The 23,841-nt window shown below is 47.4% G+C and overlaps 1 protein-coding gene across 2 annotated transcripts in view; it reads right to left on the bottom strand.

Moving 5' to 3' along the window:
• The window catches only part of EPC2 (enhancer of polycomb homolog 2), a 110,023-nt gene continuing 86,182 nt past the window's right edge, over positions 1–23,841 (bottom strand). Inside the window, exons 11-14 of one of the 2 annotated variants that reach the window (XM_038751580.1) lie at positions 13,486–13,622; positions 10,549–10,708; positions 4,332–4,665; positions 1–533 (exon numbers count right to left, since the gene is read on the bottom strand). In XM_038751580.1, the coding sequence (XP_038607508.1) occupies positions 461–533; positions 4,332–4,665; positions 10,549–10,708; positions 13,486–13,622 (704 nt within the window). In that variant the 3' untranslated portion in view covers positions 1–460. Of the gene's footprint in view, positions 534–4,331; positions 4,666–10,548; positions 10,709–13,485; positions 13,623–23,841 lie in introns of those variants that run through there. The other variant, XM_038751581.1, reaches the window with a different exon arrangement.

The following is a 23,841-nucleotide window of genomic DNA, read 5'->3' as shown; positions in this document are numbered from 1 at the left end:
TTTTTTAGACACAAAGTTGGATTTATTTGTACAAGATACAAAATGTAAACATGGCAAAATAAATAGTGAAAACAAGTGACGCGGGATCTCATTTCATGCTCACGATCCCATTTAAAGAAGTCTTTTTTTTTCTTTTCAAAATCCATTCAGTTGCAAATTCAAGTGCAAAAGCTTGATGATGAATATCTACTATTCAAGTAACAGAAATAATATTGATGATACAAATAAACTATTTTACAAGGTAGTGATTTTCCCAATTTTACAAAATGTACACTTGTGGAGCGATTCGCGCACTCGATTAAGAGCGACGGTCTGTTCGGGTCCGTCTGAGTCCTCCGGGATCCACAGAGCGTTTTTTTGTTTTTATCATATATATATATATATATATTTTTTTATTTTGCATTCGGTTGGAAAAGAAACGACCGCACCGTCGGCAGAGACTGGAGCCGGTAGTTTGAGGTTATGTCACTTCCATAGCTACTGTGTTCTCTGCTAGTCCTTTCAGGCCCAGTCTTTCTGGCTCGTGGTTCTCTCTGCAACGAGACAAGACGGGGAGGAGACAGGCGGGTCAGGGTCGCGTGTCGCCTCGCGGTGTACCGCGGCAGCCCAAAATCCCGGCCCTTTGTTGCCAACTTGTGAGCCCCCCGTGGGACGGACACCGTGAAACCCACGTGGGACGGAGACCGTGAACCCTATGTGGAACAGACTGTGTCCAACCTGCAGAGCTTGGATCTATTCCAGTGCTTAAAACAGTGCTCGGCACATAGTAAGCGTTTAAAAAGTACTATTATTGTTAAAAAGTACTATTATTATTATTATTATTATTATTATTATTATTGTAAGTGCTAATTAGGAACCTTAACAAAACCCTACTAAAATAGCCCCAACAAAACACCACATCAAAGTGAAATGAGTCAGATCACACCTGTCAGCTGAAGGTTGTAGAACCAAGTTCTGACAATGATCTGAAAACTCTATTTACTCTACTTATTTATTTATTGTACATATTTATTATATGACTCTATTTATTTTACTTCCACATATTTATTCTACTCCTTTTATTTTGTTAATATGTTTTGTTTTGTTCTCTGTCTCCCCCTTCTACACTCTGAGCCCACTGTTCGGTAGGGACCGTCTCTAGATGTTGCCAACTTGTCCTTCCCAAGCGCTTAGTACAGTGCTCCGCACACAGTAAGCGCCCAATACGATTGATTATTATTAAGGTAAGAGCTAATTAGGAACCTTAACAGAACTCTACGAAAATAGCCCCAACAAAACACCGCATCAAAGTGAAATGAGTCAGATCACACCTGTCGGCTGAAGGTTGTGGAACCAAGTTCTGACAATGATCTGAAAACTCTATTTATTTATTTATTGTACATATTTATTCTACTCGTTTTATTTTGTTAATATGTTTTGTTTTGTTCTCTGTCTCCCCCTTCTAGACTGTGAGCCCGCTTCTGGGTAGGGACCGTCTCTATAGGTTGCCAACTTGTCCTTCCCAAGCGCTTAGTAGAGTGCTCTGCACACAGTAAGCGCCCAATATGATTGATTATTATTAAGGTAAGTGCTAATTAGGAACCTTAACAGAACTCTATGAAAATAGCCCCAACAAAACACCGCCTCAAAGTGAAATGAGTCAGATCACACCTGTCGGCTGAAGGTTGTGGAACCAAGTTCTGACAATGATCTGAAAACTCTATTTATTTATTTATTGTACATATTTATTCTACTCGTTTTATTTTGTTAATATGTTTTGTTTTGTTCTCTGTCTCCCCCTTCTAGACTGTGAGCCCGCTTCTGGGTAGGGACCGTCTCTATAGGTTGCCAACTTGTCCTTCCCAAGCGCTTAGTAGAGTGCTCTGCACACAGCAAGCGCCCAATATGATTGATTCTTATTAAGGTAAGTGCTAATTAGGAACCTTAACAGAACTCTACGAAAATAGCCCCAACAAAACACCGCCTCAAAGTGAAATGAGGCAGATCACACCTGTCGGCTGAAGGTTGTAGAACCAAGTTCTGACAATGATCTGAGAACTCTATTTATTTATTTATTGTACATATTTATTCTACTTATTTTATTTTGTTAATATGTTTTGTTTTGTTCTCTGTCTCCCCCTTCTAGACTGTGAGCCCGCTTCTGGGTAGGGACCGTCTCTATAGGTTGCCAACTTGTCCTTCCCAAGCGCTTAGTACGGTGCTCTGCACACAGTAAGCGCTCAATAAATACGATTGATTATTATTAAGGGAAGCGCTAATTAGGAACCTTAACAAAACTCTACTAAAATATCCCCAACAAAACATCACATCAAAGTGAAATGAGTCAGATCACACCTGTCAGCTGAAGGTTGTAGAACCAAGTTCTGACAATGATCTGAAAACTCTATCTACTCTATATGACTCTATTTATTTATTTTACTTGTACGTATTTATTCTACTTATTTTATTTTGTTAATATATTTTGTTTTGTTCTCTGTCTTCCCCCTCTAGATTGTGAGCCCACTGTTGGGTAGGGACTGTCTCTATATGTTCCCAACTTGTCTTTCCCAAGCGCTTAGTACGGTGCTCTGCATACAGTAAGCGCTCAATAAATACGACTGAAGGAATGAATGAATGAACTTGTACTTCCCAGGCGCTTAGTACGGTGCTCTGCACACAGTAAGCGCTCAATAAATACGATTGAATGAATGAATTTGCGGTGTCGGTCTCCCCGCCGCCCACCAACGCCTCGAGCTCCATCTCTTCCGTCGGCCTCCGGGCCCTTGCCCGCCTTCGGGACGGCGCGGCCGACACAGCCCGGGCCTTATAATAATGATGGCATTTGTTAAGCGCTTACTATGTGCAAAGCACTGTTCTAAGCGCCGGGGGGGATACAAGGTGATCAGGTTGTCCCACGTGGGGCTCACAGTCTTCATCCCCATTTTACAGACGAGGTAACTGAGGCGCAGAGAAGTTAAGTGGCTTGCCCAAGGTCACACGGCAGACATGTGGCGGAGCCGGGTTTCGAACCCATGACCTCTGACTCCAAAGCCCGGGCTCTTTCCACTGAGCCACGCTGCTTCTGTTGGAAGCAGCCTTGGAGTCGAAAGGCTGCGGGTTCTGATCCCGACTCCGCCGCTCGGCCATCGTGGGACCTCCGCTTCCCTTCTCTGGGCCTCAGTTGCCTCGTCTGTAGAACGGGGATGGAGACTGCGAGCCCCCCGGGGGACGGGGGCTGGTCCAACCCCATTTACTCACAACCACCCCGGCGCAGAGTACGGTGCCCGGCACGTAGTAAGCGCTTAACCAGATGAGCCGAAACCCGGGGTGAGGACGGGCTTCTCTCTCCGGGCCCGGCGGACGATCGCGGGCTGGTGGGTCATTTCATTCATTCATTCAATCGTATTTAATAATAATAATAATAATAATAATGATGGCATTTCTTAAGCACTTACTATGTGCAAAGCACTGGGGAGGTTACAAGGTGATCAGGTTGTCCCACGGGGGGCTTACAGTCTTCATCCCCATTTTCCAGATGAGGGAACTGAGGCCCAGAGAAGTGAGGTGACTTGCCCAAATAATAATGATACCATTTATTAAGCGCTTACTATGGGCAAAGCACTGTTCTAAGAAGTCACACGGCCGACAGTTGGCGGAGCCGGGATCCGAACCCTTGCCCTCGGACTCCAAACCCCGGGCTCTTCCCACCGAGCCACGCTGCTTCTCTACTTATTGAGCGCTTGCCGTGTGCCGAGCACCGGACTAAGCGCTTGGGAAGTCCAAGCTGGCAGCATCTAGAGGCGGCCCCGACCCGACAGCGGGCTCACAGTCGACGAGGGGGAGACGGACGACAAAAACCAAACAGCTTAACAAAATGAAACAAATAGAATAAATAGGGACAAATAATAAATACGTACAAACATACATATATACTCTCTACATGTTGCCAACTTGGACTTCCCAAGCGCTAAGTCCAGTGCCCCGCACACCGTAAGCGCTCAATAAATACGATTGATGAGGATGATGTTATACAGGTGCTGTGGGGAGGGGAAGGAGGTCGCCCACGCTGCCCTCCGCCTCGCGCCCTGCCCGAGTTCATGACGCTCCCCAATTCCCACGGTCTTCCGGGAGAGCCCACTGTTGGGTAGGGACTGTCTCTATGTGATGCCAATCTGTACTTCCCAAGCGCTTAGTACAGTGCTCTGCACATAGTAAGTGCTCAATAAATACGATTGATTGATTGATTGATTGATTGATTAATCCGACCACTTCTCCCGCTCATCGACAAAAGGCGCGGGGACTCGAGCCGACCCCTTCTCCCCGCGGCCGCCGCCCCGCCGTCGGGGGCTCACCTGGCTAGGCTGCTGATGGCACTGCTAGGAGTCACCTTCGGCCCCCGGTCCAGGCTGGCGGCCACGGTGGCGAGTTTTAAGGCTGTTGGCGATGGAGCTGGAGTCCTCGTGCTGATGTGCACGTTGAGCGGGGAGACGACGCTGACGCTGTTGAGGTGCACCGCGCTGGGGAGGCAGGAGCCGCTCCCGGGGAGGGGCGGGGGGCCGCTTGTGCACAGCGCCGGGATTAAGTGGGTCGTGGCGGCGTGGCCGACGGTCCTGACCAGCTGGACGGTGGAAATCCCTGGGCTGGACGATAAAGCCAGGTTGGTGGAGTACACACTTTTAGAGGTCCCTGGAAGACAAGAGAACGCTTTTTTTGCTTTTACACACGGTTTTTCCTTGTGGGGGGGTTGTTGGGTTCTTTAAATGGCGGTCGTTAAGCGCTTACTAGGTGCCGGGCCCTTTTCTAAGCGCTGGGTAACAATAATAATAATAATAAGGATGGCATTTGTTATGCACTTACTATGTGCCAAGCACTGTTCTAAGCGCTGGGTAATAATGATGATGGCATTTGTTACGCGCTTACTATGTGCAAAGCACTGTTCTAAGCGCTGGGTAGTAAGAATAATAATGATGATGGCATTTGTTATGCGCTTACTACGTGCCAAGCGCTGTTCTAAGCGTTGGGTAATAATAATAATAATGATGGCATTTGTTATGCGCTTACTATGTGCAAAGCACTGTTCTAAGCGATGGGTGATAATAATAATAATGATGATGGCATTTGTTATGCGCTTACTATGTGCAAAGCACTGTTCTAAGCGATGGGTGATAATAATAATAATGATGATGGCATTTGTTATGCGCTTACTATGTGCAAAGCGCTGTTCTAAGCGAAGGGTAATAATAATAATGATGATGGCATTTGTTATGCGCTTACTATGTGCCAAGCGCTGTTCTAAGCGCTGGGTAATAATAATAATAATAATGATGGCATTTGTTATGCACTTATGTGCAAAGCACTGTTCTAAGCGCTGGGTGATAATAATAATAATGATGACGGCATTTGTTACGCACTTACTATGTGCAAAGCACTGTTCTAAGCGCTGGTTAGTAATAATAATAATGATGATGGCATTTGTTATGCACTTATGTGCAAAGCACTGTTCTAAGCGCTGGGTGATAATAATAATAATGATGATGGCATTTGTTATGCGCTTACTATGTGCCAAGTGCTGTTCTAAGCGCTGGGTGATAATAATAATAATGATGATGGCATTTGTTATGTGCTTACTATGTGCCAAGTGCTGTTCTAAGCGCTGGGTAATAATAATAATAATGATGATGGCATTTGTTATGCGCTTACTATGTGCAAAGCACTGTTCTAAGCGCTGGGTAGTAATAATAATAATGATGATGGCATTTGTTATGCGCTTACTATGTGCAAAGCACTGTTCTAAGCGCTGGGTAGTAATAATAATAATGATGATGGCATTTGTTATGCGCTTACTATGTGCAAGGCACTGTTCTAAGCGCTGGGGAGGTTACAAGGTGATCAGGCTGTCCCACGGGGGGGGCTCACAGTCTTCATCCGCATTTTACAGATGAAGGAACTGAGGCCCAGAGAAGTTAAGTGGCTTGCCCAAAGTCACACAGCTGACAATGGTGGAGCCGGGACTTGAACCCATAATAATAATAATAATAATAATAATAATAATAATAATAATAATAATAATAATGGCATTTGTTAAGCGCTTACTATGTGCAAAGCACTGTTCCAAGTGCTGGGGAGGCCACAAGGTGATCAGGTTGTCCCATGGGGGGCTCACAGTCTTAATCTCCATTTTCCCAGACTGAGCCCCCCATTTCCTCTCCTCCTCCCCATCCCCCACCACTCTACCTCCTTCCCCTCCCCACAGCACCTGTACATATGTTTGTACAGATCTATTCCTCTATTTATTTTACTTGTACATATCTACTATTCTATTTATTCTGTTAATGATGTGCATCTAGGTTTATTTCTATTTATTCTGATGACCTGACACCTCTCCACATGTTTTGTTTTGTTGTCTGTCTCCCCCTTCTTTATTTTACTTGTACATATTTATTCTATTTATTTTACTTTGTTAATACGTTTTGTTTTGTTCTCTGTCTCCCCCTTCTAGACTGTGAGCCCACTGTTGGGTAGGGACCGTCTCTATATGTTGCAAACTTGTATTTCCCAAGCGCTTAGTACAGTGCTCTGCACACAGTAAGCGCTCAATAAATACGATTGAATGAATAGGGACCATCTCTCTATGTTGCCGACTTGTACTTTCCAAGCGCTTAGTACAATGTTCTGCACACAGTAAGCGCTCAATAAATACGACTGAATAGATAGGGACCGTCTCTCTATGTTGCCGACTTGTACTTCCCAAGCGCTTAGTACAGTGCTCTGCACACAGTAAGTGCTCAATAAATACGACTGAATGAATAGGAACTGTCTCTACATGTTGCCGACTTGTACTTCCCAAGCGCTTAGTACAGTGTTCTGCACACAGTAAGCGCTCAATAAATACGACTGAATAGATAGGGACCGTCTCTCTATGTTGCCGACTTGTACTTCCCAAGCGCTTAGTACAGTGCTCTGCACACAGTAAGCGCTCAATAAATACGATTGAATGAATAGGAACTGTCTCTATATGTTGCCGACTTGTACTTCCCAAGCGCTTAGTACAGTGCTCTGCACACAGTAAGCGCTCAATGAATACGACTGAATGAATAGGGACCGTCTCTCTATGTTGCCAACTTGTACTTCCCAAGCGCTTAGTACAGTGTTCTGCACACAGTAAGCGCTCAATAAATACAACTGAATGAATAGGGACCGTCTCTATATGTTGCCGACTTGTACTTCCCAAGCGCTTAGTACAGTGCTCTGCACACAGTAAGCGCTCAATAAATACGACTGAATGAGTAGGGACCGTCTCTCTATGTTGCCGACTTGTACTTCCCAAGCGCTTAGTACAGTGCTCTGCACACAGTAAGCGCTCAATAAATACGACTGAATGAGTAGGGACCGTCTCTCTATGTTGCCGACTTGTACTTCCCAAGCGCTTAGTACAGTGCTCTGCACACAGTAAGCGCTCAATAAATACGACAATGAATGAATGAATTTTACAGATGAAGGGGCTGAGGCACAGAGACGTTTACTAGGTGCCAGGCACCTTACTCAGCGTTGGGATAAACGCGAGCTAATCAGGTCGGACAGTCCACGTCCCACATGGGGCTCCCGGTATTAATCCCCATTTTACAGATGAGGCGGCCGAGGCACGGAGAAGGGACGCGTCCTCCTAAGGTCACACAGCAGACCAAACGGTGGAGCGGGGATTATAACCCAGGTCCTCAACTCCTAGGCCTACGCTCTTCCTGCAAGGCCATGCCGCTCTTCATTTCAAGAAAACCCACATCAGTCATTCAGTTCGATCAATCAACACTATTTCTTAAGCGCTTGCGCCGAGGGGAGTAGTAAGCGCTCGAAGAGGGGGCGACAGAGGTGGCGGGGGGCTTGCGATCTAACGGCAAGCCAAGTCGTGAGCCGACGGACCCGGTCGTGACTAAGCACTGCAAATGGTCCCTAAAAATAGAACTCGTGGACACCGCTGGGGGAAAAAAAAATGCACATAAATACATTCGTGTTTCTACGAGAGGGGATGGTCTTTAAAGCAATGATTCCCCGTCTTTGGTAGACCGACAGGCCGTCAATGAGAATCTCCTGACAGGAAGGCGCTTAGTACAGTACGCTGCATGCAGTAAGCGCTCAATAAATACGATTGATTGATTGAAGGCAGGACGTGATACATGGGTTGAATCTGGAAGGCTTTTGGAAACTTGGGCAATTTTAATTTGGGCAGGGATTTTACCTTTTCTTTCCCTCCCCCTCTTGGATTCAAGGGAAGTACCCTGCTTAGTAGATAGCAGGGCAGGGAGGAAAGGAAGCATTCTCTAGCCCACTAATGATAATAACAATAATAATGACGGCATTTTGCTAAGCGCTTGCTACGTGCCAAGCGCTGCCCTAACGGTTTGGGCAGATACAAGGTTATCAGGTTGGATGCGGTCTCTACCCCACATGGGGCTCACAGTCTTAATCCCCGTTTTACAGATGAGGTCCCTTCCCTTCCCCACAGCACCTGTATATATGTTTGTAAATATTTATTACTCTATTTATTTATTTATTTTACTTGTACATATCGATCCTATTTATTTTATTTTGTTAGTATGTTTGGTTTTGTTCTCTGTCTCCCCCTTTTAGACTGTGAGCCCACTGTTGGGTAGGGACTGCCTCTAGATGTTGCCAACTTGGACTTCCCAAGCGCTTAGTACAGTGCTCTGCACACAGTAAGCGCTCAATAAATACGATTGACTGATTAACTGAGGCACAGAGAAGTGAAGTGACTCTCCCAGCAGACACGTGGCAGAGCCAGGATTAGAACCCAGGCCCTTCTATCTTTCGGGCCCTACGCCACGCCAAAGAACGGTCAGTTTTTAAAGAGCCAGCCGGCAGGGCCACCTCCGTTTTCGCACCGCCTCACCAAATCGCCAGACGGAGCTGGCCTGACCATCATCATCATCATCACCAATCGTATTTATTGAGCGCTTACTATGTGCACAGCACTGTACTAAGCGCTTGGGAAGGACAAATTGGCAACATATAGAGACAGTCCCTACCCAACAGTGGGCTCGCAGTCTAAAAGGGGGAGACAGAGAACAGAACCAAACATACTAACAAAATAAAATAAATAGAATAGCTATGTACAAGTAAAATAAATAGAGTAATAAATATGTACAAACATATATACAGGTGCTGAGGGGAAGGGAAGGAGGTAAGATGGGGGGGATGGAGAGGGGGACGAGGGGGAGAGGAAGGAAGGGGCTCAGTCTGGGAAGGCCTCCTGGAGGAGGTGAGCTCTCAGCAGGGCCTTGAAGGGAGGAAGAGAGCTAGCTTGGCGGATGGGCAGAGGGATTGGGGGCATTCCAGGCCCGGGGGATGACGTGGGCCGGGGGTCGATGGCGGGACCCACGTCCACCCTGGGGCTTTTAGCTGGGCCTTGCGGCGGAAACCCTCCTCCTCCTCCTCCTCAACTGCGCGTTCCTATGGTCCACCCTGAAAGCAGACCCCGCTCTCCCCCTCGTCCCCCACTCCGGGACTCTGGCCGCCCTGCTGAAAGGTCAGCTGCCCAACCTCGCTCGTGCCCATTCCCGGATCTGCCTGGCATCCCAACCTCTGGAGGCTCTGCAACTCTTCCCGTTGCGTGGGGAGTCTCTCCGCCCGGGGGGCAAAGAGGACCGGAGAAAACACCTAGGTTTCTAGGCACCTGCTATGGGGGTTTCTTGGAGCAGACGGAAGTAAAAACGGCGAGGGGGAGTGACCGAGGCCAAACGAAGCAGAAACTGCGCAGTAGAAGGGAGAGGCGTGCCAGGAGGAGACTTGCTTGGGCAGGCATCAGTCGATCGTATTTATTGAGCGCTTACGGTGTGCAGAACGCTGTACTAAGCACTTGGGAGAAGTCGATATACCAACCGAAGAGATCTATTCCTTTCCCACGACGAGCTTACAGTCTAGACGACGGCTCAAGGGAAAGCCCCGAGGGGTGGAACTGGCCTAGGGTGGCAACGTTTCCCACTGTTGGGTAGGGACTGTCCCTATATGTTGCCAACTTGTAATAATAATAATAATAATAATTTTGGTATTTGTTAAGCGCTTACTATGTGCAAAGCAGTGTTCTAAGTGCTGGGGAGGGTACAAGGTGACCAGGTTGTCCCATGTGGGGCTCACAATCTTAATCCCCATTTTACAGATGAGGTAACTGAGGCCCAGAGAAGTGAAGTGACTTGCCCAAAGTCACACAGCTGACAATTGGCGGAGCCGGGATTTGAACCCATGACCTCTGACTCCAAAGCCCGGGCTCTTTCCACTGAGCCACGCTGCTTCTCTTGTACTTCCCAAGCGCTTAGTACAGTGCTCTGCACACAGTAAGCGCTCAATAAATACGATTGATGATGATGATGAGTGGCAGGGCTGAGTTGGGGGAGCGCTTCTTGGCAGAGGCCACCAAAGCTGGGGGCCTTGGTGGACACGACGGGCGCAGACGGGTGGTCGGGGCTCGGGCCGCCGGGATGGCCCGAGGCGGGCCCGCTCCAGACTCCCCTTTCCCAAAGGGCCTCGGCCGCCCCCGGGGGGTTCGGGACGCCTTACCTGAAGGCTGGACGACCCCGTTGACGGTCCCGTGGGCAGCGTTCTGTTCCTTGGACGCCTCGCTGCGGCTCGGGGCGGGCGCGCTGACGACGGCCGAGGCGGCAAAGTGGGCGCTGGCGGAGTCCAGCGTTTTGGACAGACAGTCAGAGGTGCCGGAGCCCTAGGGAGCAAGCGGAAGGACACGTTCAGGACGTTCGGTCCCGTGGAGGTGGCACAGACTCGCCTGGCCTGCCCGCTGCCTGCTCACGGGTGCCCGGGGCCAACCCACGGGATGGTTTTCACTCCTGCCGGGATCCAAGCGGGGGCAAAAGCCACCCGGGGGGGAGGTTCTGCACCAGAGACCCCCCACAATGTTCCCTCCCTGCAGACTGCCCACCCCAACGGAGAGCTCCCCGTGGCTCCTGGGTGGGACTACCACCGGCGGGGACAGAGAAATCTGAATCCACCTACGGATGAAAAATCCCGTGACGTGAATCAATCAATCAATCGTATTTATTGAGCGCTTACTGTGTGCACAGCACCGCACTAAGCACTTGGGAAGTACAAGTTGGCAACATATAGAGACGGTCCCTACCCAACAGTGGGCTCACAGTCTAAAAAGGGGAGACAGAGAACAAAACCAAACATACTAACAAAATAAAATAAATAGAATAGATATGTACAAGCAAAATATAGTAATAAATATGTACAAACATATATACATATATATACAGGTGCTGTGGGGAAGGGAAGGAGGTAGGATGAGGGGGATGGAGAGGGGGAGAGGAAGGAAGGGGCTCAGTCTGGGAAGGCCTGACAAACTTCTTCCATTCCCTTCTCCATCCCCCTGGCTTGTTCCCTTTATTAATAACGACGGTGGTTGTTTAGCGCTAGCAATGTGTCAAGCGCTGTTCTAAGAGCCGGGGTAGATACAATCTAATCGGGTTGGACACAGTCCCTGTCCCACGTGGGGCTCACAGTCTTCACCCTCATTTTACAGATGAGGTCACTGAGGCCCAGAGAAGTGAAGTGACTTGCTCAAGGTCACACAGCAGCCAAGTGGCGGAGCTGGGATTAGAACCCAGGTCCTTCTCACTCCCAGGCCCGGGCTCCAGCCACTAAGCCAAGCTGCTTCCCAGTCCCACAGCACTTATGTCCATATATGTAATTTTATTTATTTCTATTAATGCCTGTCTCCCCCTCTACACTGTAAGCTCGTTGTAAGTGGGGAATGTGCCTGTGATATTGTCATATTGTACTCTCCCAAGCACTTAGTACAGTGCTTTGCACACAGTAAGTGCTCAATAGATACGATTGAATGAATGAATTAATTAATTTAAAGGCCACCAGTGGTATGTGTTATATACCACTGGTATATGTTGACAACTTGTACTTCCCATGTGCTTAGTACAGTGCTCTGCACACAGTAAGCGCTCAATAAATGATTGAATGAATGAATGAATGTCCAAAGTCTATTTATTTTACTTTGTTAGTATGTTTTGTTTTGTCGTCTTGTCTCCCCCTTCTAGACTGTGAGCCCGCTGTTGGGTTGGGACCGTCTCTAAGTGTTGCCAACTTGTACTTCCCAAGCGCTTAGTACAGTGCTCTGCACACGGTAAGCGCTCAATAAATACGATTGAATGAATGATTAACTAACTAAACAGCACAAATTCAGAGGGAGCAGTCCCGGGGAGTGCTCTTGATATACTGATGTATAACCTTTCGGTCTGAGGAGCAAATCCGCAAAACACGCACTCTTCTGTCTTCCCCTTTTAGACCGTTAGCCCACTGTTGGGTAGGGACTGTCTCTATATGTTGCCAACTTGTACTTCCCAAGCGCTTAGTATAGTGCTCTGCACACAGTAAGCGCTCAATAAATACGATTGATTGATTAATGATGTTTCAGAGCGATGAATGTATTAGGGAAAGAAATGAACCCGCGGTTTTCCCAGGACGCATGTTTCACTGGGCACTTGGAGCGGGACCCGGAAAGTTCTTGGGAGAACAAACATCCGTCCGGAGAGAATACGGTGCGGTCTCAGACACAATAGGGCGACCGCAATGCGAGTTTTCCTTGCCGGGGTCGGGGGGAGAGCTCACCTCCTCCAGGAGGCCTTCCCAGACTGAGCCCCTTCCTTCCTCTCCCCCTCGTCCCCCTCTCCATCCCCCCCATCTTACCTCCTTCCCTTCCCCACAGCACCTGTATATATGTTTGTACATATTTATTATTCTATTTATTTATTTATTTATTTTACTTGTACATATCTATTCTATTTATTTTATTTTGTTAGTCTGTTTGGTTTTGTTCTCTGTCTCCCCCTTTTAGACTGTGAGCCCACTGTTGGGTAGGGACTGTCTCTATATGTCGCCAACTTGTACTTCCCAAGCGCTTAGTACAGTGCTCTGCACATAGTACAGCGCTCAATAAATACGATTGATGATGATGATGATGACAATCATTCTCGGGGAGCTGAGCGGACTTGGGAAAAGTGGGCTTTCTTGCGGTCAGAACCCTTCCCCGCAACGGCAGTTGGTCTCCTCCCCAAACCAAGAACTTCTTTGGTTTGGTCATCCTGCCTGGAGGCTGCGTATCCCATTTGGGAGGGTGAGACCTTCCCTCCTGTGGCATTTCAATGATGGCATTTTGTTAATCAATCAATCAATCAAGCAATCGTATTTATTGAGCGCTTACTGTGTGCAGAGCACTGTCCTAAGCGCTTGGGAAGTACAAGTTGGCAACATATACAGTCCCTACCCAACAGTGGGGTCACAGTCTACAAGTTAAGTGCTTACTATGTGCCAAGCTCTCATGAGATGGGTAAACAGAGTCAGAGGAGTGATGCTCTGCAGGCCTCTGAAGGTTTTCCCCCAGGGGGAGGAAGTGAAATGGCCCCCGGGCACCCCAGAAAGCGAAAGGGACGGGTTATGGGGGGACAGACGGGAGGTGACTTGACTTACCTGTGCTTGCGGATGGGTCGGTTGCGAGGAATGCTGAGACTGCTGCTTCTGCTGAAGCTGGGCCAGTTGCTGTCTTTGCATCTGAACTAACTGCTGTTGATGGGTCTGAAACTGCTCTTCCGTGATCCCTCCTGTCACTGGGGGAAAAGACACGAGGGTCAGAATGAAACGGGCCCCAGGAGGCCACTTTTTAAACTTTAAGGGACACGACCTGCGCGGGTTCCCAAGTAGTTGGAGCCGGGAGAGAGAAGGCTTAAAAGTATTACAGCACGAATATGGTATTGATTGCATTTATTTGGCGCTTACTGCATGCATCATCATCACCATCATCATCATCAATCGTATTTATTGAGCGCTTACTATGTGCAGAGCACTGTACTAAGCGCTTGGGAAGTACAAATTGGCAACATATAGAGACAGTCCCTACCCAACAGTGGGCTCCCAGTCTAAAAGGGGGAGACAGAGAACAAAACCAAACATACTAACAAAATAAAATAAATAGAATAGATATGTACAAATAAAATAAATAAGTAAATAGAGTAAAAAAAAATATGTACAAACATATATACATATATACAGGTGCTGTGGGGAAGGGAAGGAGGTAAGATGGGGGGATGGAGAGGGGGACGAGGGGGAGAGGAAGGAAGGGGCATGCAGAGTACTGTACTAAGCTCTTAGGAGAGTAGTAATAGTAATAATAATAATAAACTGCTGTTGATGGGTCTGAAACTGCTCTTCTGTGATCCCTCCTGTCACTGGGGGAAAAGACACAAGGGTCAGAATGAAACGGGCCCCAGAAGGCCACTTTTTAAGCATTAAGGGACATGACCTACACGGGTTCCCAAGTAATTGGAGCCGGGAGAGAGAAGGCTTTATTATTACAGCATTACAGCACGAATATGGTATTGATTGCATTTATTTGGCGCTTACTGCGTGCGGAGTACTGTACTAAGCTCTTAGGAGAGTAGTAATAGTAATAATAATAATAAACTGCTGTTGATGGGTCTGAAACTGCTCTTCTGTGATCCCTCCTGTCACTGGGGGAAAAGACACAAGGGTCAGAATGAAACGGGCCCCAGAAGGCCACTTTTTAAGCATTAAGGGACACGACTTACACGGGTTCCCAAGTAATTGGAGCCGGGAGAGAGAAGGCTTTATTACTATTCATTCAATCGTATTTATTGAGCGCTTACTGTGTGCAGAGCACTGTACTAAGCGCTTGCGAAGGACAGCATTACAGCACCAATATGGTACTGACTGTATTTACTGAGGGCTTACTGCATGCACAGCACTGTATTAAGTGCTTAGGAGAGTCATAATAATAATAATAATGGCATTCATGAAGCGCTTACTATGTGCAAAGCACTGTTCTAAGCGCTGGGGAGGTTACAAAGTGATCAGGTTGTCCCACGGGGGGCTCACAATCTTCATCCCCATTTTACGGATGATGGAACTGAGGCCCAGAGAAGTGAAGTGACTTGCCCAAAGTCACACAGCTGACAAGTGGGGAGTCAGGATTTGAACCCATGACCTCCGACTCCAAAGCCCGGACTCTTTCAATCAATCAATCAATTAATCGATCGTATTTATTGAGCGCTTACTGTGTGCAGAGCACTGTACTGAGCGCTTGGGAAGTACAAGTTGGCACTGCCTCTCTGACACTATATCACAGCATAGTACAGTATATCACAGTTGGTAGACATGTTCCCTGCCCACAATGAGCTTACAGTCTAGAGGGGGAGACAGACATTAATATAAATAAAGAAATCACAGATATGGATATACTCCTGTGGAGATTAGTACAAGACCTGAGGAGAACCTAGTACAGTGTGGTGTGTGGGAGGTGAATAGGGGGATGTTTGGAAGGGATAATTCTTTTTTCTAAGACCCCTCAAGTACAAAGCTTATGGACAGGAATGCTGGTATTTAGCGACCTGAACGAATTCATTCAATCGTATTCATTGAGTCCTTACAGTGTGCACAGCACTGTACTAAGCGACCTGAGGGAGGAGAACGATCATTTCTACACCCCGCAAACTACCATGGTATTTATTTGGTGACTGGACAGCTGGGTCACTGAAAATAAAAACACTGAGTATTCACTGGCCCAGAGAAGAAATCATGCTTTCCTCTCTACTAATAAGCCCCCCTAGACTCTAAGCTCACTGTGGGCAGGGAACACCTAAGTGGCAGTGGATAGACTAAGCACCGGGGAGTCAGACGTACTTGGGTTCTAATCCTTCTGCTAGACTGTGAGTTAAGTGACTTGCCCAAAGACTGTGAGCCCCCCATGGGACAACCTGATCACCTTGTAACCTCCCCAGCGCTTAGAACAGTGCTTTGCACATAGTAAGCGCTTCATAAATGCCATTATTATTATTAACAAAAATGATGACAATAGACAAATTAGAACAGTGCTTGACACGTAACATTATCTGATTAACTGGTATCTACCCCAGTGCTTGGTACAGCACCTGGCACGTAGTAAGCGCCGAACAAATACCATTTTAAAATTTTTTAAAAAAATTAAATGGCAGAGCCAGGATTAGAACTCACATCACAGAAGCAGCGTGGCTCAGGGGAAAGAGCCCGGGCTTTGGAGTCAGAGGTCATGGGTTCAAACCCCGGCTCTGCCAATTGTCAGCTGGGTGACTTTGGGCAAGTCACTTCACTTCTCTGGGCCTCAGTGACCTCATCTGGAAAATGGGGATTAAGACTGGGAGCCCCCGTGGGACAACCTGATCACCTTGTAACCTGCTTAGAACAGTGCTTGGCACATAGTAAGTGCTTAATAAATGCCATCATTATTAGTATTATCTTCAGATTCCCAGGCCTGTGCTCTTTCTAGAGAAGCAGCATGACTCAGTGGAAAGAGCCCGGGCTTGGGAGCCAGAGGTCATGGGTTCGAATCCCGGCTCCGCCACTTGTCAGCTGTGTGACCCTGGGCAAGTCACTTCACTTCTCTGAGCCTCAGTTCCCTCATCTGTAAAATGGGGATTAAGACTGTGAGCCGCACGTGGGACAACCTGATCATCTTGTATCCCCCCAGCGCTTAGAACAGTGCTTCGCACATAGTAAGCGCTTAACAAATGCCATCATCATTATTATTATTACTAGTTTCCAGAGAGAGAGGGCCAACCCTATAAGTTGGGGAAAGCTTCAATGAAAGATATAACCCGATTGTCCCGTACCTCCCCCAGCGCTTAGTACAACGCCTGGCACGCAGTGAGCGCTTAACAAATGCTGCTAAAAAAGAAATAGAAAAGCTCATTTTTAGCACGCTAAGACAGAAGTATTTAGGGAACTGCCGGAAAGTGACGCGGAAAAATCCTGGGCCACGAACCGACCATCTGCTGAGCTGAAAATGGCCCTTCTTCAGTCTTCAACCGACTGAGAGGGGACTGCTCAGTTGAGAGAAGCTCGCTCGGATACTCCGGCTTCTCTCCTAAAGGATTTAGGGAAAAATCCCTAAAAATCCCTCAAAGGAAACACGGCCGCAGGCCGGGCGGGCTCCTCGCTGACGCTCCTTTTCCTCGGCTATTCACGGCCACGACGCAGGGCAAAGCTTGGCAGGTTGGTGGTTCTAACCCGTGAGGAGACGCGCTTTTTAAAACAGGTAATGGTTTTTAAGAACGACGGGAATTATTCACTTCTTGCCATCAATCCGGTATTTAAGAACGGTGATACTTGTTCAGCGCTTACTGTGTGCTTCGCACTGGGGTCGATCCAAGACGACCGGATCAGACGGAGTAGTCCCTACGGGGCTCACGGTACGGAAGAGGGAGAGTAGGCTTTTCACCCCCATTCCACAGACGAGGACGCTGAGGCGCCCGGAAATTAGGTGACTTGCCCAAGGTCACCCAGCAGGCAAGTGGCAGGGATCATCAATCGTATTTATTGAGCGCTTACTGAGTGCAGAGCACTGTACTAAGCGCTTGAAATAATAATGGCATTTATTAAGCACTTACTATGTTCTAAGCACTGGGGAGTTACAAGGTGATCAGGTTGTCCCACGGGGGGGTTCACCGTCAAGCCCCACTTTACAGATGGGGTAACTGAGGCCCAGAGAAGTCAAGTGACTTGCCCGAAGTCATACAGCTGACCGTTGGCAGAGCCGGGATTTGAACCCATGACCTCTGACTCCAAAGCCTGGGCTCTTTCCACTGAGCCATGCCATGAAACCCGATAAGGGATAAGAACCTTTCCGCTAGGCCACACGGCTTCCAAAAGCCCTCAGGCCACGAGGTTGCCGGGGGGCCTATTAGGAAAATGACTACATCATCAGAGGAGCCGAAATCCCGGATTTTCTCTGAATGTGGATTTCTTTCCTTTTCCCTTTTTTAACCACCTCCAACCTCTCACCCTGCCTCAAAGCCCGCCCAATCCCTTGGTCCTTCCAAAATCCACCCAAACATCAAGCAGCAGCAAGCAAGCAAGCAACTGGTCGTATTTCTGAGCGATTCCTGTGTGCGGAGCACTGTACTAAGCGCTTAGGAGACTTCAACACAATACCACAGTCACGCTCCCTGCCCGCAACGACCTTACTGTCTAGAGGGAAGCAACAGTAGCAACTGATTCAAAAATGGGGGATCATTCCCGAGCTCGCTGATGGTGTAATGTTTTCGTCCTCCTGCTATCCCTACCGATTCGGTCGGAGCCTTACAAACGATCTTAAAACAGAAGCGAGCGGAGGTTTAAATTTAGGCACTGCCATCCCAAGTCCATCATTCCTTGCCAAAATCTGACTGATACTAAGCACTTTTTTCAGCTTCTTTAGAAGATGAGAACAAATTACAGCCTTATCGTCACTCGGTCTGCTCTCTGAACAAAGAGGGAAGACCGATTCCCCGAGGTATCAGTTGCAAACGGCTCCGCGTGACGTGAACCAAGACTGGTGTCTTAAAACCTTCCCGCATCATTTCAGAATCCTCCCCAATTTGGGGAATTTGGGGAATCAATCATGCAATCAATGGTATTTATTCCAAAACTGAATAGGGACGGGAAAGAAAGAAGTTTACCAATAAGGGAAGTCTCATAAAATGCATGAACTTCAAAGCATCTCTCATTAAAGACCAACCTCTGTATACATATATATATATGTATACATCAATCGTATTTATTGAGCGCTTACTGTGTGCAGAGCACTGTACTAAGCGCTTGGGAAGTACAAATTGGCAACACATAGAGACAGTCCCTACCCAACAGTGGGCTCACAGTCTAAAAGAGGGAGACAGAGAACAAAACCAAACATACTAACAAAATAAAATAAATAGAATAGATATGTACAAGTAAAATAAATAGAGTAATAAATATGTACAAACATATATACATATATACAGGTGCTGTGGGGAAGGGAAGGAGGTAAGATGGGCGGATGGAGAGGGGGACGAGGGGGAGAGGAAGGAAGGGGCTCAGTCTGGGACGGCCTCTACATATATATATATATATATATATATATATATATATATATATATATATATACACCTGTATATATGTATATATGTTTGTACATATTTATTACTCTATTTTATTTGTACATATTTATTCTATTTATTTTATTTTGTTAATATGTTTTGTTTTGTTCGCTGTCTTCCCCCTTCTAGACTGTGAGCCCGCTGTTGGGTAGGGACCGTCTCTATATGTTGCCAACTTGGACTTCCCAAGCGCTTAGTACAGTGCTCTGCACACAGTAAGTGCTCAATAAATACAACTGAATGAATGAATTTACTGAGCACTTCCTATGTGCAGAGCACTGACCGACAGGCTTGGGAGAAGTACAAGACAGTGAGCAGACACGTTTCCTGCCCACAGTGAGCTTACGGTCTAGAGGGGAATGGAAGTGGGATCTATCCATCGATCATATTTACTGAACGCCTACCGCGTGCAGAGCGCTGTACTAAGTGCTTGGGAGAAGCGGCGTGGCTTAGTGGAAAGAGCCCGGGCTCGGGAGTCAGGGGTTGTGGGTTCTAATCCCGGCTCCGCCACTTGTCAGCTGGGTCACTTAGCTTCTCTGTGCCTCAGTTACCTCCTCTGTTAAATGGGGATTAAGACTGTGAGCCCCACGTGGGACAACCTGCTTACCTTGTATCCACCCCTGCACTTAGAAAAGGGATTGGCACACAGTAAGCGCTTAACAAATACCATAATAATAATAATTATTATTACAATACAATAATATACCAGGTGCATTCCCCACCCACAGTGAGTTTACAGTAAACCCCATCACCGCTGAGGATTTTACTTTCATCATCATCATCCTCATCAATCGTATTTATTGAGCACTTACTGTGTGCAGAGCACTGTACTAAGCGCTTGGGAAGTACAAGTTGGCAACATATGGAGACAGTCCCTACCCAGCAGTGGGCTCATGGTAGAAAGGCATCCGTTTTCCACCCGAGAGGTGGGTATTCTGTCTGTCTTTGCCATCGGCCGGTGGCACGCCGCTAAACTGCCCGGAAATCCTCCCGGTCCAATCAATCAATCAATCTAAACTGCCCAGAAATCATCCCGGTCCAATCAATCAATCAATCAATCGTATTTATTGAGCGCTTACTATGTGCAGAGCACTGTACTAAGCGCTTGGGAAGTACAAATTGGCAACACATAGAGACAGTCCCTACCCAACGGTGGGCTCACAGTCTAAAAAGGGGGAGACAGGGAACAGAACCAAACATGCCAACAAAATAAAATAAATAGGATAGAAATGTACAAGTAAAATAAATAAATAAATAGAGTAATAAATATGTACAACCATATATACATATATACAGGTGCTGTGGGGAAGGGAAGAAGGTAAGATGGGGGGTGCCCGGTCCACCAGTCCGGGCAAGTGTGAGTCAGCTGTGAGCCCCACGTGGGACAACTTGATCACCCTGTATCCTCCCCAGCACTTAGAACAGTGCTTTGCACATAGTAAGCACTTAACAAATTCCTATTATTATTATTATTATTATTATCCTCCTCCTGATTTATTCCCCGCATCAGCTTCTGCCAGCCTCTTCTCAAAAGTGCAAAACACCCATCACACACGAGTCACAGACTCTACGTCTGTTATACAATGGACACGGGGGACGGAGACCGTACGTCTGTCACCGAAGAGAAGCAGCCCGGGACTCGGAGCCAGAGGAACTGGATCCTAATCCAGGCTCAGCCACTCGCCGGCTGTGCGACCTTAGGGACGTCACTTCACTTCTGTGGGCCTCAGTTTCTTCATCTGTAAAACGGGGATGAAATACAAGTCTCCTTCCTGCTTCGACTGTGAGCCCCACATGGGACAGGTATCGTGTCTGGCCTCATTAACTTGTATCTACCTCAGCCCTTAGGATAGTGCTTGGCGCGTAGTAATCGCTTAAAAATATTAAAAAGGAAAGGGGGATGTGTGACTGCTCTTAATCTAAAAGCGTGGAGATTAAGAGCACGCTTCACATCCACTTTGGAGAAGAGGCTGGCAGAAGCTGATGCGCGGAATAAATCAGGAGGAGGATAATAATAATAACAATAATTGGCATTTGTTAAGCGCTTACTATGTGCAAAGCACTGTTCTAAGCGCTGGGGAGGATACAGGGTGATCAGGTTGTCCCACGTGGGGCTCACGGTCTTAATCCCCATTTTACAGATGAGGGAACTGAGGTCCAGAGAAGCTAAGTGACTTGCCCAAAGTCACACAGCAGACATGTGGCGGAGTCGGGATTCGAACCCATGACCTCTGACTCCAAAGCCCGGGCTCTTTCCACTGAGCCACGCTGCTTCTCTGCAGCGTATGACAGGTATTCCCTCCTCTCTCCTTCTTCCTCAAACTGGGTCGAGAAACCAGGCTACCCTCTTTCGAGTCGCGGCGATATTCATTCATTCTTTCATTCAACCGTATTTACTGAGCGCTAGCTGTGTGCAGAGCACTGTACTAAGCGCTTGGGAAGTCCAAGTTGGCAACATCTAGAGACGGTCCCTACCCAACAGCGGGCTCACAGTCTAGAAGGGGGAGACACACAACAAAGCAAAACATATTAACAAAATGAAATAAATAGAATAAATACGTACAAGTAAAATAAAGAGTAATAAATCTGTACAAACATATATACAGGTGCTGTGGGGAGGGGAAGGAGGTAAGGCGGTAAAGAAGCAGCGTGGCTCAGTGAAAAAAGAGCCCGGGCTTTGGAGCCAGAGGTCACGGGTTCAAATCCCGGCTCTGCCAATTGTCAGCTGTGTGACTTTGGGCAAGTCACTTCACTTCTCTGTGCCTCAGTGACCTCATCTGTACAATGGGGATGAAGACTATGAGCCCCACGTGGGACAACCTGATCACCTTGTAATTTCTCCAGCGCTTAGAACAGTGCTTTGCACATAGTAAGCGCTTAATAAATGCCATTATTATTATTATTATTATCATAAGGCAGGGGGGAAGGGGAGAGGAAGGAGGGGGCTCAGTGTGGGAAGGCCTCCTGGAGGAGGTGAGCTCTCAGTAGGGCTTTGAAGGGAGGAAGAGAGCGAGCTTGGCGGATGGGCGGAGGGAGGGCATTCCGGGCCAGGGGGAGGACGGGGGCCGGGGGTCGACGGCGGGACGGGCGAGAACGAGGCCTAATGGTGAGGGGAACGAGGCACAGTAAGGGCACATATGAATATGCGACTCTGTAGGCCACCCCAATCCATCTATGGAATTCGCTGAACATTAACTGTATGTGGAGCTGAGAGTCTGGGGGCGCACGCTAGGTTAAGAAGACATGATCCCCGCCCTCATCATCAATCATATTTATTGAGCGCTTACTATGTGCAGAGCCCTCAGGGAGTTTACAAACAAACGGTGTGATTAACTCCCGGTTATTCCCTTTACTCTCTGGATCAAAGCAATGAGGAGGAAAAAGCGTGGCCTAGCGGACACAGCCCGGGCCTGGGAGTTGGAAGGACCTGGGTTCTAATCCCGCCTCCGCCACTTGTCTGCTGCAAGTCACTTCTCTGTGCCTCAGTCTCCTCACCTCTAAAATGGGGGTTACCACTGTGAGCCTTATGTGGGACATGGACTGCCTCCAACCTGATGATCCTGTATCCACAAATGTTTAGCACAGTGCCAGGCACACAGTAAGTGCTTAACAAATACCTTTGCGAAAAAATTCCTGTTAGCTACGCAGAGAATGCATCCCACAGGACTGCATTATATGATGATGATAATGGCATTTGTTAAGCACTTACAATGTGCCAAGCACTGTTTTAAGCACTGGGGTAGATACAGGGTAATAGGTTGTCCCACGTGGGGCTCACAGTCTTAATCCCCATTTTACAGATGAGGTAACTGAGGCACAGAAAAATGAAGTGACTTGCCTAAAGTCACACAGCTGACAAGTGGCGGAGCCGGGATTAGAACCCATGTCCTCCGACTCCCGAGCCCGTGCTCTATCGTTCACTCATTCAATCGTATTTATTGAGCGCTTACCGTGTGCAGAGCACTGGACTAAGCACTTGGAAAGTAATAACCACTAAGCCACGCTGCTTAGCACAGTGTTTGGCACAGAGTAAAGTGTTTAACAAATACCATAACCATTACTGGTATTATCATGCAATTGATTTTAGTGCCTGTCTTCTCTCCTAGACTGTAGGGTGAGGGCGTGGGTTGTGTTCTCCCAGACGCTCAATACAGTGCTCAGAAAGCGTGCCGTAAAAAGTACTGAGTGACGGCAACTACGGAGCGTTTCCTAGATAATGACTCAAATGCAATTACCTCAGGATTAATACTAATAGTAATAATAATAATGATGATGGCATTTGTTAAGCGCTTACTATGTGCAAAGCACTGTTCTAAGCACTGGGAGGGGGATACAAAGTGATCACATTGTCCCACGTGGGGCTCACAGTCTTAATCCCCATTTTACAGATGAGGGAACTGAGGCTCAGAGAAGTTAAGTGACTTAAGTGAGCCCCTGCCTTCCTCTCCCCCTCATCCCCCCTCCATCCCCCACATCTTACCTTCTTCCCTTCCCCCCAGCACCTGTATATATGTATATATGTTTGTACATATTTATTACTCTATTTATTTTACTTGTACCTACCTATTCTATTTATTTTATTTTGTTAGTATGTTTGGCTTTGTTCTCTGTCTCCCCGTTTTAGACTGTGAGCCCACTGTTGGGTAGGGACTGTCTCTATATGTTGCCAGCTTGCACTTCCCAAGCGCTTAGTACAGTGCTCTGCACACAGTAAGCGCTCAATAAATACGATTGATTGATTGATTGCCCAAGGTCACACACCAGATGTGGGGGACCCGGGATTAGAACCCATGACCCCTGACTCCCAAGCCCGGGCTCTTTCCACTGAGCCATGAAAACCGGTAACATTTCTAGATTGACACCGGGCACTTGACACTGACCG

Source organism: Tachyglossus aculeatus, chromosome 9, assembly GCF_015852505.1.
Source record: "Tachyglossus aculeatus isolate mTacAcu1 chromosome 9, mTacAcu1.pri, whole genome shotgun sequence".
Classification (NCBI taxonomy): Eukaryota; Metazoa; Chordata; class Mammalia; order Monotremata; family Tachyglossidae; genus Tachyglossus; species Tachyglossus aculeatus.
This window is presented reverse-complemented; position numbering and strand designations above follow the sequence as displayed.